Source organism: Malaclemys terrapin, chromosome 9, assembly GCF_027887155.1.
Source record: "Malaclemys terrapin pileata isolate rMalTer1 chromosome 9, rMalTer1.hap1, whole genome shotgun sequence".
Classification (NCBI taxonomy): Eukaryota; Metazoa; Chordata; order Testudines; family Emydidae; genus Malaclemys; species Malaclemys terrapin.
In genome coordinates this window covers 56,897,109-56,915,461 of record NC_071513.1, presented here as the reverse complement: position 1 = coordinate 56,915,461, position 18,353 = coordinate 56,897,109, and the positions used below count along the sequence as shown (strand labels likewise).

The 18,353-nt window shown below is 43.1% G+C and overlaps 1 protein-coding gene across 5 annotated transcripts in view; it reads left to right on the top strand.

The window, feature by feature from the left end:
* STAG1 (stromal antigen 1) overlaps positions 1 to 18,353 on the top strand; it is a 391,372-nt gene that overhangs the window by 261,028 nt on the left and 111,991 nt on the right. For all 5 annotated transcript variants that reach the window (XM_054039941.1, XM_054039940.1, XM_054039942.1 and 2 more), the window contains 4 exons: positions 1,937 to 2,029; positions 2,136 to 2,225; positions 2,424 to 2,627; positions 13,142 to 13,212. In XM_054039941.1, coding sequence (XP_053895916.1) covers positions 1,937 to 2,029; positions 2,136 to 2,225; positions 2,424 to 2,627; positions 13,142 to 13,212 — 458 coding nt within the window. The remainder of the gene's footprint in view (positions 1 to 1,936; positions 2,030 to 2,135; positions 2,226 to 2,423; positions 2,628 to 13,141; positions 13,213 to 18,353) is intronic.

Here is an 18,353-nt window from a genome sequence, read left to right as displayed (position 1 = left end):
ATCCACATCTTCTTCCTGGTTAGGTGGTCTGTAATAGACCCCTACCATGACATCACCCTTGTTTTTTACCCCTTTTATCCTTACCCAGATATTTTCAACAAGTCTGTCTCCTATTTCCATCTCAACGTCAGTCCTAGTGTATACATTTTTTATATGAGGCAACACATCTTCCCTTTTTACCCTGGACATACTAATTTTCAGCTGCATTTTTCTCAGAGACCATCAAATCAATGGAACTTCCACTCATGGGAAAAGACTCACTGGTGCCTTCAGGCCCCCCCCAGGGGGCACTGATCAACAGATCAGGACACACAGATATCATCAACTTCCTTGCACATTTCTAGTAAAAAAAAAAAAAAAAGTCAGGAGTCTGGATGTTTCTCTTCCTCCCTAGAAGTACTGAGAAAAGAACTCCCTGCACCAGTTGCAAAAGTTATGTTGTTACAACTCAAGGCATTGGAAGTTGTGCGGTGATTTCTCCTGTCTGATTATTCCAGTCTACTCAGTCTACGAGAATGACTAGAGTCTAAAATGGGGATATTGATTGGCTTGTTGAAGGTCGGCCACATTCCCAGTGACCTTGGCTATCTGCCTTAGACCCAGAATCTACCAGTGCCATATTGATCACATGGACTGGGACTATGAAATTTTAGGGCCCAGGACCAGCAGCAACTCAGGAGTGCCTATAATGGCACACCGTGTAAGGGAACATACTAGTATGTTTTGGGGTGTCTGCAGTAGAAGCTGGTAAGGGGCTCAATTTGGGTCATTATGCATTCTAGCCCTACCACTGGGACAGATCCTTCCTAGCGGTATGCCTGTTGAATCCCTGCCTGACTTCTTACACCAAAGCCAAGCATCTTACTGACTAATGTCAAGAGGGACTCTGGTCTGAGCTAGACGCAAGTCTTAAGACCTCCATGTCCCAAGGAACTTGGAAGGTGGCCCGTCTGTGGAGCTGTTGAGCAGAGTCCCTGCTCTGGGTTTTCTTGCACCCCACTTACTATGACTCAGTGCACAATGCTGTGGCCAGTAGAACTAATGCGATCCTTGGAGGCATAAACACGAATCTCAAGTGGAGAGGTTATTTTACCTCTGATTTGGCACTGATGCAGCCGCTGCTGAAATACTGTGTCTGGTTATGGTGCTCACAATTCAAAGAACGATTTTCATAAATTCAAGAGGGTTCAGAGAAGAGCCATGAGAATTATTAGAAGTAATGACTTCTAGGGGATAGACTCAAGCTATTTATCTGAACAAAGAAAAGTTTAAGGGGTGACAATGACAGACTATAATACTTACATGGGGAACAAATATTTAATATGGGCTTTTCAGTTTTGCAGAAAAGGTCTAACATAATCCAATGACTGGAAGATGAAGCTAGACAAATTCAGACTGGAAATAAAGCTGTAAATTTTTATAGTGAGAGTAATTAACCATTGGAACAACTTAGCAGGGATCATGCTGGATTTCTCTATCGTTAACAATTTTTAAATCAAGTTTGAATGTTTTTCTAAAAGATCTGCTCTAGGAATTATTTGGGGAAGTTCTATGGCCCGTGTTATACAAGAGGTCCGATTGGATGGTCACAGTGGTTCCTCTGAGGGCCAAATGTTGGTACCATTATAGGCAATAGCAAAATTTTCATTGACTTCAGTATTGCCAAGTTTTGACCCCAAAAATGGGGGATGTATGGAGACAATATCACAATGAAAGAAATGAGGTTTTCCCTTAAGGTAACTGGAGTTCTTATTGCTTTCCCATTCACATGCTCTTCATCCCTGATGATCTTTTTTTTTTTCTTCCTTCCTTTCTTGCTTTCTTTCCATTTTGAATTAGCTTCCACTTTTGGGATCTTGACCCTTCGATTTATTATTGTATTAATGACATTAAGACATTTAATTATTTTATAGCACATTTTTCCTTATTTTTACAGGTGTTAACTGCAAAAGAAAGGAAAACTCAGATAGATGACAGAAACAAATTGACTGAACATTTCATTATTGCGCTTCCTATGTTACTTTCAAAGGTACAGTTTCACACAAAATATATTCTTTACTGATAATGTATATAGTGTTTTCATTCTGTAGTATAGACATTAATTGTTTTTCATTTTCTTTGTTTCAATAATCTAGTATTCTGCTGATGCAGAGAAAGTAGCAAACCTTCTGCAAATCCCCCAGTATTTTGACCTGGAAATCTACAGTACAGGCAGAATGGAGAAGGTATGGTACACTATGCAGGCACTAATGGTCGCTTTCAACTGACTGATTAGTCATGTTCATATTAAATGGCTACATTTGGAATGGCATGTAGTAATCTTTTACTGCTTTGATCTATTGCTTAACAGTCTCTTCTTGAGTTTCATTGTTTATGTAATATTCTACGTAATGTGAAAACTGACTTTTTTGTCTGATCCACAGCATCTGGATGCCTTGTTAAAGCAGATTAAGTTTGTTGTGGAGAAGCATGTAGAATCAGATGTTCTAGAAGCCTGCAGTAAAACCTATAGCATCTTGTGCAGTGAAGAATATACCATTCAGAATAGAGTTGACATAGCCCACAGCCAGCTGATTGATGAATTTGTGGACCGATTCAACCATTCAGTAGAGGATCTGCTGCAGGAGGTTTGTTCTTTTATAATTAACCTTGTTTTATCATCTAGATTTTCATCTTTGATCTTTTGTCCATTTTGTAATATCCATTGTAATTTCCTGCATCACCATCGACTGCCTGATGAGTTGTCATGTGCATTCACATATACACTATATATACACATTGCTCAGCTGTAAATCATGACCTATAGAGCAAATGAGGTGACCTCCATAGAAGAGTAAATGAAAAACTTCAACTTCAAAGGGGTATAATTACATTTCAGTTAATATTTTTTCTAATTAGGTGTCAATCCTTAATCCTAATCCCCTAACCTTAACTCTAACCCTTTCTGTCTTTCTTTCTATAGCAGTAGCAATCAGAGACAACACATACAGAGTAGGTTAGGCATTGTGCTAGGTGCTGAAAAATAATTGACTTAGTGAAAGACAGGTAATAGTCTATCAGCCTTGTTTACTCCTTGCTGAGGCATCTACTTGCCCGTTGTCTCTGAGAAACTGGTTTGGCTACTCCCCAGACTTCTACTTTTAGTCTTGATCTCAGCTTATGTCTATAACTTCACATATAATACTGCTGCGTGCACTTTGTCATGATGTTATTAAGTAAATTATGAGTTTTTAAATGATATCTCACAAGGCATACTTTGTTCAAAGATTATTACAATAGTGTGTAGGGTGTGGACACCAAGGTACATTCTGTTACAGCAGGTGGGATGTTGTGTTGTTTTACATGTTGGAGGCATCTGGGACTTACTTATAGAAGGATGGAGTTTGGAAGAGAAAATGTGGTGTGTGATGTGTGGGTGTTACAGTATGTTAAAGAAGGATGGAACCCTTACCTGGACATTTTCTTACATTAAAGGGTTTGCGTGGGCTGAGTGTTACCCTTGTGCAACCTTAAATATGCTTTTTAAGTTGAATATAGTAGACAAGTGGAAAATAAGATCCTTTTTTGTCCCCTTAATAAAGTAATGTGAACTTGCACATACCATAGTAATTTTGAATAAGCCATACACATCTAGAAGGTCAAATACACTTGCATATTTTATAATTGTATACTAAAGAGAAGAAACATTTTAATACTGTTTTCCTGAGAGAGGTGAAAAAAAAAATTAAAGGAAGAGATCAGCCTTTGAAATAGTAAATGTGTAGCTGGGACCTCAGAACATGTACAGAAAAACACAGCAGTCCCCTTTCATCATATATTATTATAATTGCCAAAATACGAATCTGCCTTTTTATTTTAGTTTGAGGTTGGCTTTTTAAAAAACAAATATAACTTTTTAATCATTTTTCAAAATAACATATAATATGAAAATAACTAAAAGACATATCACTTTTAGTAGCCACTGTTGAAAACTTTGGCTTGATTGACTTGATCAAGTTCCCGTAGGAATTTTGAGGCAGAGTTAAGGATAGAACTTCTTTATCCAGACATAGCCCAGTGCTTTAATCACAAGACCATCACGTAGAGAAAATAGTATCCAATAATTTATTTAAAGACTATCATTCATTTGTATGTCAGTGTTTTGTAGAGGTGAGTATGCAGGAATAGCCCCATTTTTGCAAACAACATAGCTAAACACAGATTTGGCTTACTGTTTTTCAGAAGCAATGAAGTTAAGTACTCGACACTTAGTTATAACATGGTAGAGACATGAATTCTAGTTCTAGCTGTGTCAGAAGTTTGGCAAAATTGTCAAAAGCATTTAAGAGACTTAGGAGCATAAGTTCTTCTTCGAGTGATTGTTCATGTCCATTCCAACCAGGTGCACGCCAGCCGGAAGATTTTTCCCTTAGCAGCGTCCGTAGGGTTGGGCTGGACACCCCCTGGAGTCGCACCTTCATGGCGCCCAATATAGTGCCCCCCGAACCCTCTCAGTTCCTTCTTACTGCTGGTGACGGCTAGCTGGAACATTGCTCGCTCCTGTAGCAAGCGCTTTAGCAGTGTCTTATAGTATACCGTGTACATAGTTTTCTTAGTTAATATTTGGTTCTTAGTAGTAGTAGTTAGTTTGTTTGGGGGGTTCCCCCCCCGACAACATTTTCCCTTCTGGGGTATGCCCAAGTCTCCAGGGATTAAGCTCTGTGAGGACTGCGGCAAGTTTATGCCTAGGAGTGACTCTCACTCTTCCTGCCTGCTGTGCCACGGAGAGAGTCACCAGAAAGAGAAGTGCCGTATCTTTAAGGGTTTCTGTCCCAGAACCCTCAAAGACCGACAGAGACTTAAACTTCTGTTGATGGAGGTGGCATTACGGCCACACTCCGACCCAGACCCGCCGAACCAGTGCCAAGTACATCCTCATTGGTGCGCAGTGCTCCGGCGCCAGCGGTGCGCAAACCGGCACCAACCAAGGACTCAAAGGCCCCCCCGGCACCGCCATGGCTTGGGCCATAAGAAGTCGGCCTCGGTGCGGCACCGCTCTCAATCCCCGCTGCCAGTAAAGAAGAGGAGGCTGCAGAGGGATTGGTCCCCTCAATCGAAACCCAAGGGGTCAGCAGTGTCCACGAGTACATCAGGACAGAGCGCCTCTTCCCTGCAGCCTTCCAGGGTATCATCAACTCCTGCCCCGGCCGGGCTGCAGTCGAGTCCGAACCCTCCTCGGTCTCCGGATCGCCAAGGTGACCTCTGCGTTTGAGGCGGCCAGGGATCTGATGCGCCTCCTGGTACCATCGTCCCCTCAGAGGAGGGAGAAGTCACCAGTGACTTTCACTCTAGGGACAAACCTGCGATGATGACCTTCCGCTCTCACTGCCGGTCATGACCCGCACAGACAGAGGAGCCATACCTCTCCTCCTACTTGGAATCGGAGGCAGACTCCTATCACTCCAACAGATTGAGGAGTAGGAGGTCCAGTTCAAGCTGGAGCCACCAACCCTACCCGGCGCAGTGGCAGCCATCCTCCCAATGGCCCATTTGGACACCCTGGGCTTACCACCAGAGCTAGGGTCAGGCACCACCGACAGCGGCACGGTCGTCCAAAGTGATGGTCCCGCTGGTACAACCAGCTCCGGCGCCAACCTTCCAGGCAGCAGCACCGCTGAAGGCTCCAGCTCTGGCCCCACCGGCACCGCTGGACCTACCAGCACCGGCCGCAGTGCCAAATCTCCCACCGGCATCACAGCCTCTCGAGTACCCTGTGCCAAGGGACCCGAAGGGTGCTCAGGGTAGTGAGCAAGGTATGCTGCCAGTCTTCTCATGCTTATCCTCGCCAGATGAAGTGGTCGCGGGGACATCGGCAGCCCCAGCTCTCGAGGACAATAGAGTTCTCCAGCAGCTCTTACGATGGGCTGCCCAAAACCTGGGGATACAGGCAGAGGAGGTGGCGGAGGAGTCGGACCCTGTTGTGGACATCCTCGCTCCCTCTGGTCCATTGAGGGTTGCCCTGCCGCTGATAAAGACAGTAGTGTATACATTGAAATCTCTCTGGCAGACCCCCGCTTCTCTGGCCCCCTACGGCCAAGAGAACCAAAAGACGCTATTTCGTACCATCTAAGGGGTACAAACACCTATATTCACACTGTCCCCCAGACTCTTTGGTGATCGATGCAGCCAATCAGAGGGAGCGCCAGGGTTTCCAAGGCTCCACCCCTAAAAATAGGAAGGCGAAAAGACTGGACCTGTTCGGTAGGACAGTCTATTCGACGGGGGGCCTGTAACTCTGCATAGCTAACCAACAGGCCATCATAAGCCGCTACGGGTACAACACCTGCTCGGCGATGGCTAAGTTTGTGGAGCTCCTGCCACAAGACTCTCGTGCGGAGTTCTCTGCACTGGTGGAGGAAGGGAAGTTGGTCTCCCGGGCCTCCCTGCAAGCAGCTTTAGACGCAGCGGACGCAGCCTCGCGTACTCTGGCCACGGGGGTGGTGATGAGGTGGGGTTCCTGGCTGCAGGTCTCTGGACTGCCACACGAGGTCCAACAGAGTATACAGGACCTCCCCTTCGAGGGCTCTTCCCTCTTCTCTGAAAAAACTGATAAGAGACTTCACAGTTTGAAGGACTCTAGGGCTACTCTGCACTCTCTGGGGCTCCACATGCCAGCTACCCAGTGCAGGCATTTTAGGCCTCAACCCGCCCCGCGAGCCTACCAGCTGCAGAACCGCCAGGACGTGTAGGCAAAGCAGGAGTGGTAGGAGGCGGCAGCATCCCTCTTCGGGGCAAAAGAAAGCCAGTTTCCAGTTGCTAGGGGACATCATATGGGGCCTCAGGCAGTTTCCAATGACCACAGCAAAGAACTGCCTGAAACTGCTGGGACACATGGCTGCATGCACCTACATAGTGCAGCATGCCAGACTCAGACTTTGCCCACTCCAGTCTTGGCTGGCATCGGTTTATCGACCAGCCCGGGACGCTCTGGACAGCATCATAACTCTGCCCCGCCCGGTACTGGACTCCCTCCTGTGGTTGCTTGACCTGCAGGCGGTTTGTGTGGGAGTGCCATTCACCAGCCCTCAGCCATCTCTCTCATTGGTGACAGATGCCTCAGATCTGGGCTGGGGAGCTCATTTAGAAGACCTCAGGCCTCTAGTCTCAGGCGGACCTCGCTCTGCATATCAGTGTCAGAGAGCTGAGAGTGGTGTGCCTGGTGTGCCAGGTTTTCAGGACCCATATAGAGGACAGGTGCGTTTCAGTCTTCACGGACAACACTATGGCAATGTTTTATATCAACAAACGGGGGTGCACGCTCCTCTCCCCTGTGCCGGGAAGCCCTCGCTCTGTAGGACTTCTGTGTAGAGCACTCAATACACCTTCAGGCTTCATACCCTCTCAGAGTGCAGAATGAGTTGGTGGTAATCTTCCTCCCAGTGTTTTACCCCAAGCCACACTCCTGTGATAGGGAGCATAGGCTTCACTCATTGAATGTATGCAGGGTGCTGGCCTTCTATAGAGAGAGGACTAAGCTGTTCCGGAAGTCCGTCCAGCTATTCGTGGCCGTGGCAGATAGAATGAAGGCCCTCCCTGTCTCATCCCATCGCATCTCGTCATGAATCACATCCTGCATTCGGGAGCATTACGACGTGGTGAAGGTGACCGCCTGCTAATCACCGCTCACTCCACCAGGGCTCAGGCCTCCTCATCTGCATTCCTGGTGCAGGTCCCCCTCCAGGAGATCTGCAGAGCGGCAACATGGTCTTTGATACACATGTTTACGATGCACTATGCGATCACGTAACAGGCCAGAGACAATGCGGCCTTTGGACAAGCTGTGCTCCAATCAGGAGATGACTCTGACCCCACCTCCTGAACTTTGGCTTGTGAGTCACCTGATTGGAAAGGACTTGAACAATCACTCGAAGAAGAAAAATGACTACTTTCTCATAACTGTTGTTCTTCAAGATGTGTTGTTCATGTCCATTCCAATACCCACCCTCCTACCCCTCTGTCGGAGTTGCCGTCAAGAAGGAACTGAGGAGGTCAGGGGGGGTTGGCAGGGTGCTATATTGGGCGCCATGAAGGCATGACTCCAGGGGGGGCCCAGGTTGACGCTATGGATGCTGCTAAGGGAAAAATCTTCCAGCTGGCGTGCACGCGGCGCGCACACACCTGGTTGGAATGGACATGAACAACACATCTCGAAGAACAACAGTTACGAGAAGGCGAGTAACCATTTTTTCCATTTTCAAAAGTGACGTGTACTCTTGCCTCCTTACACCTTACTCAATAATAAGGGCTGTGAAACATACAAGAATATTAACACCAGTCAGTGCAAGCACTGAGACTTGAACTCTTGGTCTTTGTGGCTTCTAGGCCAAAGCATACTTTGATGGAGAGCTCTCTCTCTCTCTCTTAGCACCTTCCTAGCTAGTGAGGCTATGTCAATATTGCTGAAATTCAGCAGCCTCATTCTGATGTTTCTTTCTAGTTAAGTAAAAATTGTCAATTTTTGAAGAGATGGGCCAAAAGATTTCAGAAAAAAGGCTTGTAGTTCAGAGAAGAGCTTGTAGTTCTGTGAAGTTTGAAGTTACTGGATGCTATAGTTTTTAAACAAAAGAGGTACATAATTTCCACACATTATACAAAATTTTTGTAAAATGAAATTTTGACTCTTTATTTTTCTAGGAACATTTGCTAGATACTAGAACACCCCCAAAATATTCAGGACCCTTTAGGAGTACTTTCCAAGTTTTGTTTTTTTACATCAAGCCTTTGTTTCAGTTCTAGAATGGTTTTAATGTCCTGCCAAAGGTAAAACCCAGCTCCAGTCCTTACTGTGGAGCCATTATTAGTCCTTCTAGAAGATCCCCTGAGGTTTGGTGTTTTTTGAAACTTTTTATTAAGGCAAAGTTACAATAGAAAATGAACATACTATATCATATATTATTTATTCAGGATCAGGTTAATATTTAAGAAACTTAGCTAAACATTCTGGCTTGCTGGCTGAAGAGCCGCCTTCTCCTGATTATGCTAGAGAGGGTGACCAAAAAATTCTAAATATCTGTCCTATTTTTGTCACTTCTCTTGTGTATGTGCTTGGTGAGAGAGTTTTTCCATTACAAGGACAATCCATATTTTACTCTACCTAAATGCCATTGGAGGAGGGGGAATCACATTTTTTCCAATAATGTGCAATACAAAGTCAAGTTGCTAACAATAATAAATGAAGTAATTTGCCTTTCTGTTTAAAATATAGATTTTTTTACTGTAGCTTTAAGTAAGCAGATCAGAGTATCTCTAGGAAGCCAGCATTTAGTCCTAAAATGAAACTTTTTAATAATTTCCACCCAAAACTGTCTAATTCCTGGACACAGTCACCAAATGTGCAAGTACATTCCACTTTCCCTGCAACCCCTTCAACTAAGTGCTTCCCTACTTATAAAACTTTTGATGGATCCTAACTGGAGTCAAATGTCATCTGTACAGTAATTTATGAAACAATTTCTTTAAGAAGTACACAAATTGAGGACATATATCAATATGTGTTTTAACTACTTATGCTAAACAATCTGTGCTATCTTGTATTTAGCTGTGACACTGAGTAAGCTTCCCAGAACTGAAGAGTAGTTATGCGTAAGCCCGAAACTTGTTTCTCTCAGCAACAGAAGTTGGTCCATTAAAAAATATTACCTCACTCACCTTGTCTCTCAGATTTATCATAGTTTATTTTGAAACCTTGATACCTGCCCAGATTCCCAAGTCTATTATTCTATCATTTTTAACGAGGATTCTGGCTCCTGCAAATACAGCAAGACATCATCAGCAAAAAAAGCTATTTTGTGATCTAATCCAGCAGATGTTTTGATGCCCTTTACAAAGGGACTATTTCTCACATTTATTGCATATGGCTCCATTGCCAAAGCAAACAACAGAGAGGATAGTGGGCAATGCCTAGACAAATTAAAATTAGAGGATTAATGACCATTAATCAACGCATACATTAGAAGATGAACATATAAGGCTGATATGCCCCTATAAAACTGGCTTCCAAAACCAAACCTTACCAAAATCTGTCTGAGGTACTCCCACTCCAGCTGGTCAAAGGTTTTGTCAGCATCCAAAGAAAGCAGCACATAGGAAGAATTGCTAGAATTAACATTATAGATCATATTCAGAGTGTTTTTGATGTTGTCAGATAGATGTGCTGTCAGAAGCAACCCAGATTGGTCAGGGTGAACATATTTGAGCAAGATAACACTGTCTGTTTGCTAGCACCTTATCATTACCTTTAGCAGCCACAGTAATTAAAGAAATATGTCTACATGATGCATAACTGGTAAGAATTTTTCCCTCTTTAGAAATAACCATGCCTCTTTCCATGAATCTGGAAATTCATTCCCTGCACTAACAATTCAGTTAAAATAGGGATCAACACTTACCTTAGAGCTCTATAATATTCCCCAGCAATCTCCTCAGGATCTGGAGCTTTATTGGACTTTAAATTCTTAATTACACTTCAACTTCCTCTGCAGCAATTTGCCTATCAAGAGCTGCCGCATCATCCACTGAGTACTGAGATAGTTTCACACTTCTCAGATATCTATTTATAAGTTCAGGTTTTGGATGTTAAGTGTACAAAGTATGGAAAAACTTAACACCTGTTTCAGAGATCTAGTTGATACCAGTTACTAAATCTCCCTTTTTTTTTTTTTTCTTTGAATTACTGCACATGTCAATCCTACTCATGATGTTCGTGTGCCCCAGCACAGGAATTCGGAACAGTTTCATTAGCAGTGACTAGTGGGGTTGCACATGCACCCTGCATGCCCTCATGACCCTCTTCCCCAAGGGCAGACTCAGTCTCTCTGCATCTCATAACCTGGATGATAGCTGGATGTCTACAGTAGACATGGAGTGTTCTTCAGAGGTGCAGAGCATTCTTCTTCAGAGTAGGAAATTATCCACTAGGACTATCTACACTGCCAAATGGAAACATTTTTCTTTATTGGCAAAGTCTACAGGTTACTCTCCATGTCGATATTCTATTCCAATAATGTTAGATTACCTCTTATTTTTAAAGCACTCAGAACTTTAAAATATGTTTCGTCAGTCAAAGTCCATTTGGCAACAATATCTGCATTTCATCCTCCAGTATAGGGAGATACAATTTTCTCTCATCTATCAGTGAATAGATTTATGAAATGGTTTGTCCATTTTTTTCCTTCTGTGAGAAAAATTTCTCCTACATGGGACTTGAATTTAATGCTTTCTTCACATATGAACCCTCCCCTCCTTTGAACCTTTATCAGATTGTCCAATTTATCCACTGTCAATGAAGGCCATTCCTGGTGGCAGTTACATCTGCTCATAGAATAAGCAAATTACAAGCCCTAATGATAAATCCTCTGTACGGTTTTACACATGAATAGAGTAACCAGTAACATGTCCATCTTTTATTCCTAAAGTACTATGGGATTTTCATATCAATTCATTCATCAGGTTTTTTCCAACACCTCATTTTTCACCTGTTGAATCTAAATTATATACTTCAGACGTGAAAAGGTCGCTGTTATGGCTCTTTACATAAAACATCAAGACTTTTCATTACTTATGGTAATAAATGAAAAGGGATGGCTGTTTCATCACAGACACTTACAAAATGGGTATCGGATTGTATTTAAACTGCTTATGATATTAATGAGTCCTCCACCAAATATCTAAACTCACTCCACAAGAGTGCAGGCTGCATCAATAGTATGCTTAAGTTGGGTTCCAGAATTGGAAGTATGTGACGCAACTACCTGGCCTTCAGCTCATATGTTTGTGAAACATTATTAGTTAGTCACCACTTCAAGATATGATGCCAGTTTTGGAAGAACTATTTTAAAATTTCTTTTCACATAACTACTAGCTTCCCACTTCTTAAAGATGACAACTAATTACCATAAGTATGATTCACGTGTGCAATAACTCAAATAAGAAAGAATGGTTACTTATCTGATAGTAACTATGATTCTTCGGGATGTTCTGCATGTGGATCCCATGACCTGCCCTCTGTCCCCACAGCTCAGAGTCTTATAAATGAGGATTCTGGGCAGTAAAGGAACTGACTGGTGGTTGGGGTTGCTGTGCCTTTTATGCCCTTGGGGGAAGCGGGGTTTAAGGGCATTCAGGATGCATGCACGACCACTACTGGACACTGACTGAACAGAAGTCAGCTGTATATACAGACAATAGATTTCCAAAGGGGTCCACGCTGCCATTCAAAATTTCCAAAGAGGTCTGCACCTCCATTGGAAATTTTTTAGGAGTCCACAAATGAAAAAAAGCTTGAGAACCACTGGTTTAATGCATTCAGCTCTGTAAGGCACTCTGTTACTATGGTGATGGGGGCAGGATAAGGACCTGAACTAAATTAGAAAGTCTGCCATTAGAAAGTCTATGTAAACTCCTGTTGCATCAGTGGAGTCTCTGCTATGAATTGAGGATTGACTCTCTTCTTCTAGCCCCAGCTCTCAGACTATAATTAAAACACAGTTCAATCCTTTTTACAGAATGAGTTTGAAACCCATGCCTCAGGTTTTTTCCTTGGGAAATGACTACAGTAAAAGCTGTTTTATCTGGCATGTTGGAGGAATGGGGGGGGTGCCAGTAAGTGAAAAATGCCGGTTAACTGAGCGGGAGGGAGTTTGGGTGTAGGAGGGGGTGCAGGGCTGGGGGTTGGGACACCCCAGAGCCCACACTCCGTACCCCCTTCCGCACCCGAAATCCGTGCCAGCACCATGCCAACACGATTATAAACCGGACTTTCAATGAAGATCAGAAATGCTGGTTTATAGAGCTTTCCAGCTGGTGAATTGCTGGATAAAACAGCTTTTACTGTACTACTGTCAGAGGTTGTTTGTGTGAGTTGCTTAATGCAGTCAGACAAGTCTTACTGATTTCTTAGTACTACCCAATGGTTACTTAAAACGTCCATTATTATTATTTTTCATTGAAATCAAGAGTGTAGGCACAAAATAGTGATTGTGTCATCATGAGCCAGTTCAAATGTCAACATAAGACTCTGTATAACTATTCGTCGTCCTCACCATGCAAAGAGAGAAGCTTATTTGTATTGATGAGACCTTAATGAATATGCTTTCATTTTCAGGGAGAAGAAGCTGATGATGATGATATATACAATGTGCTTTCCACTTTGAAGAGATTAACTTCTTTTCATAAGTATGTGATTTTATTTGGATCAGCTATGTCTAGTGATGATGTATAATGTTAGCCAATAAAAGATGATACTCAAAGTTAGGAAAGATGAGAAAAATTATGTGCTAAAATATGAAAAACTTACTGAGTGCCAGCAGATAATCAGCAACAGTAGGGCTTTGGTTCAGCAAAGCACTTATACATATGCTTAAGTCCAACTGAAATCAATGCCTTACGACTATTTTGATTGGGCGTGTGATGTTTTCATTGAAATAGTTATGCTGTAAAACCCTCTAGGTGACTTTTACTGGTAGAGCTTATTCGCCAGTCTTCACAGCAGCGGCCCTCCCTCTGTTCACATCAGCTGGGGGCAGAACAGAGCTTTGCTCTGAGCCAAGGCTTAAGACCAGGCCTCTGGAAGAACTCTCCAGAATTTTCTGCCTCCAAGGGGTGCACAGCAGACGGAAGGACTCTTTGTGTCAGAGCTTTCATAGGATTTTTAAAAGATTTTTAAATAAAATGTCAGTTTCTTCATTGATTTGGAGTTTTTCTCCTCAAAACTGCAGAACTAAAAAAAAAAGTGGCTTTCTGAAGGGGATCTGAAGGACAGCATTTAGCCTCCCTTTCCCCTAGTGATATCAGGCCACAGGAAAAAACCTGATTCCCAGCTATCTTGAGAGAGAAATTCATGCTGAGACAGTTGAGCAAGGCTGCATGAAAGTTCTCTTCAGTGAAACCAGGCGAGAATTAGTGGCATGGAATTGAGCATTCTTTAAAGCCCTCCTACCTCTCCCGTAAGCCATGGGTCCCTTTTCTCTCAGCCTGCAGAGGCAGGAAGTGAATCCAGCCAGCATGTAGGCAAGATCTGTGCTGAGATGATGACAAAGCATCCCCTTTTCCATAAGCTGCTTTACCTGCAAGGCCTTAGCTGCCATGAAAGATTCCAGTGCCTGAGACCTCACTGATACCAGTGAATCACTTGTCTCCAGTGGCTCTGTCTCATTCCTCATTCTATGCAGGTAGTTCAGCCTGGATCCAGCAGCAGGGAGCATGGTTTGGTGTGATTCAGATCCCCTTCCTTGTGTGATGGACCTACATCCTTTCCCCTTCCAGCCTCCAGGGATCCCATAGGAGGTCATAAAGTATCTATTGTTTTCCGTAGGGCGACATGCAGGATACATGCCTGTAAACTGTCTTTTCAGTTTCCTCGGTAGTGCGCTCTCCCTCACAGGACTCTTCCCTCTTTCTCTCAGGGGTTTGACACAGGGACTAGTGAGGGATATTGCTCATAATCAGCTCTTAATGGGGTAGCACAGACTCTTAAAATCTCTCAGGAGAGTGTATCCCCTCTAGATTCTCTAGTCTCAAGAAAAGGAGAGCTCTCTGAAACAGGGGTTTTGAGCAAGATACCTCAGACTTTCAATTAAGCTTCCCAGAATTCAGCATGAATTGGAGGAGGAGGGAGTCTAACTTCACAGCTATGTTTTTAGAAAATGAAACACTAGGGGGAAAAAAGGGTAAAGTTGGGGAAAGCTGTGTAATTCTTCATTACCTGGTTCATGCAAGACTAATTAAGGTGGAGTGAGAATTCCCATTCAAGACTTACACACACTCTCTCTCTGGGACAAAGCCCCTCCCCCCAACAGAGGGAGCAAGGAGAGGCAGCGGGGCCAGTCTCTCTCCACTTCTAGCCACGCTGCTCTCCCCCCAGCCTCCGAAGCAGCTGCAGCTCCGGGGCTGGCAGGCTACAGCCATGCTGCTCGGCCCCACCCCCCAGAGCAGGCTGGAAATCCACAGTAGAAATACTGAAATCCATCATTAAAGAATTTTCTTCCCAAGTCTTCAGAATATGAAAATAAGTCCCTAGAAATCTACCAAAGATATGATCAGGGAGAATTACTAAGAAATATAGAATCATAGGACTGGAAGGGATGTCAAGAGGTCATCTAGTCCAGTCCCTTGCACTCATGGCAGGACTAAGCATTATCTAGCCCATTCTTGACAGGTGTTTGTCTAACCTGCTCTTAAAAATCTCCAGTGATGGAGATTCCACAATCTCCCTAGGCAATTTATTCCAGTGCTTAACCACGCTGACAGGAAGTTTTTCCTAATGTCCAACCTAAACCTCCCTTGCTGCAATTTAAGCCCATTGCTTCTTGTCCTATCCTCAGAGGTTAAGAAAAACAATTTTTCTCCCTCGTAAAAACCTTTTACATACTTGAAAACTGTTATCATGTCCCCTCTCAGTCTTCTCCTTTCCAGACTAAACAAACCCAGTTTTTTCAGTCTTCCCCCATAGGTCAAGTTTTCTAGGCCTTTAATCATTTTTGTCGCTCTTCTCTGGACTCTCTTCAATTTGTCCACATCTTTCCTGAAATCTGGTGCCGAGAACCAGAGACAGTACTCCAGTTGAGGCCTAATCAGCATGGCTTAGTGTTAGCTTCTGCCCCAACAAGAGGCATTTTCAATACAAAGTATTCCCTTTTTGGACTTCTACTCAAATGGTATATCATCCCTCCCTTCAAGTGAAAGGGATGTCTGAATGACATTCTCATATTACACAGAGTCCAGTAGCCATTGCTAAAAGCCTTCAGAAACATGGCTTTAAGCAAACAAATGTAAGGGCCAATTACAGCCGTCACAAAACTCCAGCATCTAAGTTATCATCCAGCACAATCTTTATTTCAGAAGGGAGATGGCAGAAGATAGTGTCTGATTTGCCAAACATTAGCATATCTCTCTTAAGATTAGAGTTTCTGACTGAGCTTCTGGGGTTGTTGGTTTCATACGTGGATAACCCAGAACAATTCTTGCTTCACTGCCAGCCAGCAAATCCGTATATAAAGATCTTGGTCCTGATCCAGAACTAGTATCCCTTGGTGAATTCATTCTTAATATTATTTAACAACTACCTGATGTCAGGCCGAAAGAAGCTGGCCAGCAAAACAGATTCCAACAGACTCCATGTATGGGATACTCATGGCCCCACAAGGTGACATGGAATATAACCTGTCTCATGCTAAGGACCATCTAACTCACATCTCCATTTCCAGCAGATGACTCTTGAGAATCATGGTCTGTATGTAACTGATAAGAAGGGAGAAAACATTCAGCACTGCTTAGAGAAGTAGCTTTGTTCATGTCTTGAATAGAAACTCTCACTCTATTCTTCAGGGTTCTACACCAAGAAGCGAGTGAGTCAGCTGGCTCAGCAAGACACTCTTAGAAACAAAGGATTGCAGTCTAGATTACCTAGCCTTTCAGTGCATCACAGGACAGGTTGAAATCCTATTGATTAACCTATTTGCATCCAAGTCCAGTTAGAAAACCAAAAGAGGTAAAACATTAGGAAGAGACATTCAAAAGCAGAGGCAGTGATCCCCTTATCTCAGAAGTGAGCTAAAGGGCTTTCTTTATGCCTTTCGTCCCCTACCCCCCAAGCTTCTGAGAATAAAGGTGGTAAAGATGATGGTGAAGGAACAGACCAAAGTGATTAAAATCACCTTCTTGTTAACTCTCAAGTCTTAGTTCTCCAACAGATATAACTGTAACCTCCTCTCAAGCTTGCAGCACGCACACCCACCCACCAGGGATCTCTCATGAACCAGTATACAGTGTTGCCTAACCCATCAGCTGGGAAGCTGAGAGGAAGTAACTACAGCTACTCCTAAGAAAGTGATTAACATCTTCCCAGCATTTTAGAGGAAATTCAAAATCATGTATATGTATAATCTGATGAGATATCAGGGTTATATGGGATACACATCAAGGCAAAGTCAGCTGAAGCAAAGGACATTCTGGTGTTTTTACAACATAGCCTGACCATGGGGCTCAAGGCCAACACTTTTTGGAAAGACAAGTCCAGTGACTGCAGGAATGTAGCTCTGTAAGAAACCCATAAGAATCTCATCATCTTCATATAACAAGATATCTGAGGACCACCAACTTTATCAGTTTTCCGGCATAGGAACAGGAGAATGGCCATAGTGGGTCAGAACAATGGTCCATCTAGCCCAGTATCCTGTCTTCTGACAGTGGCCAATGCCAGATGCTTCAAAAAGAATGTACAGAACAGGGCAATTATCAAGTGATCCATCCCCTGTCATCCAGTCCCAGCATCTGCCACTCAGAGGCTTAGGGACACCCAGAACATGGAGTTGCATCTCTGACCATCTTGGCTAATAGCCATTGATGGTCTATTCTCCATGAAGTTATCTAATTATTTTTTTAAACCCAGTTATACTTTTGGCCTTCACAACATCCCCTGGCAACAAGTTCCAAAAGTTGACTGTGCACTGTGTGAAGAAGTACTTCCTTATGTTTGTTTTAAACCTGCTGCCTATTAATTTTATTGGGTGACCGCTGTTTTTGTGTTATGTGAAGGGATAAATAATACTTCAGTATTCATTTCCTCCGCATCATTTGTGATTTTATATAGCTCTATTATACCACCCTGTAGTCATCTTTTTTCCAAACTGAACAGTCCCAGTCTTTTTAATCTCTCTTCATATGTAAGCTGTTCCATACTCTTAATCATTTTTGTTGCCCTTTGTTGTACCTTTTCCATTTCTAATATATTTTTTTTTAGATGGGGCGACCAGAATTGCCCACAGTATCCAAGGTGTGGACATACCATGAATTTATATAGTGACATTATGATAATTACTGACTTATTATCTATCCCTTTCCTTAATGGTTCCTAACATTCTGTTAGCTTTTTTGACTGCCGCTGCACATTGAGCTGATGTTTCCTGAGTATTATCCACAATGACTCCAAGATCTCTTCCTTGAGTGGTAACGGCTAATTTAAACACCATAATTTTGTGCATAGAGTTGGGATTATATTTTCCAATATGCATTACTGTGCATTTACCAACATTTAATTTGGTCTGCCCAATCACCCAGTTTTGTGAGATCCCTTTGAACTCTTCACAGTCTGCTTTGGACTTAACTATCTTGAGTAATTTTGTATCACTGCAAACTTTTCTACCTCACTGTTTATCCCTTTTTCCAAATCATTTATGAATATGTTGAACAGCACTGGTCCCAATAGAGATTCCTGGGAGATCCCGCTGTTTACCTTTCTCCATTCTGAAAACTGACTGTTTATTCCTACCTTTTGTTTCTTGTCTTTTAACCAGTTACTGGTCCATGAGAGGACCCTC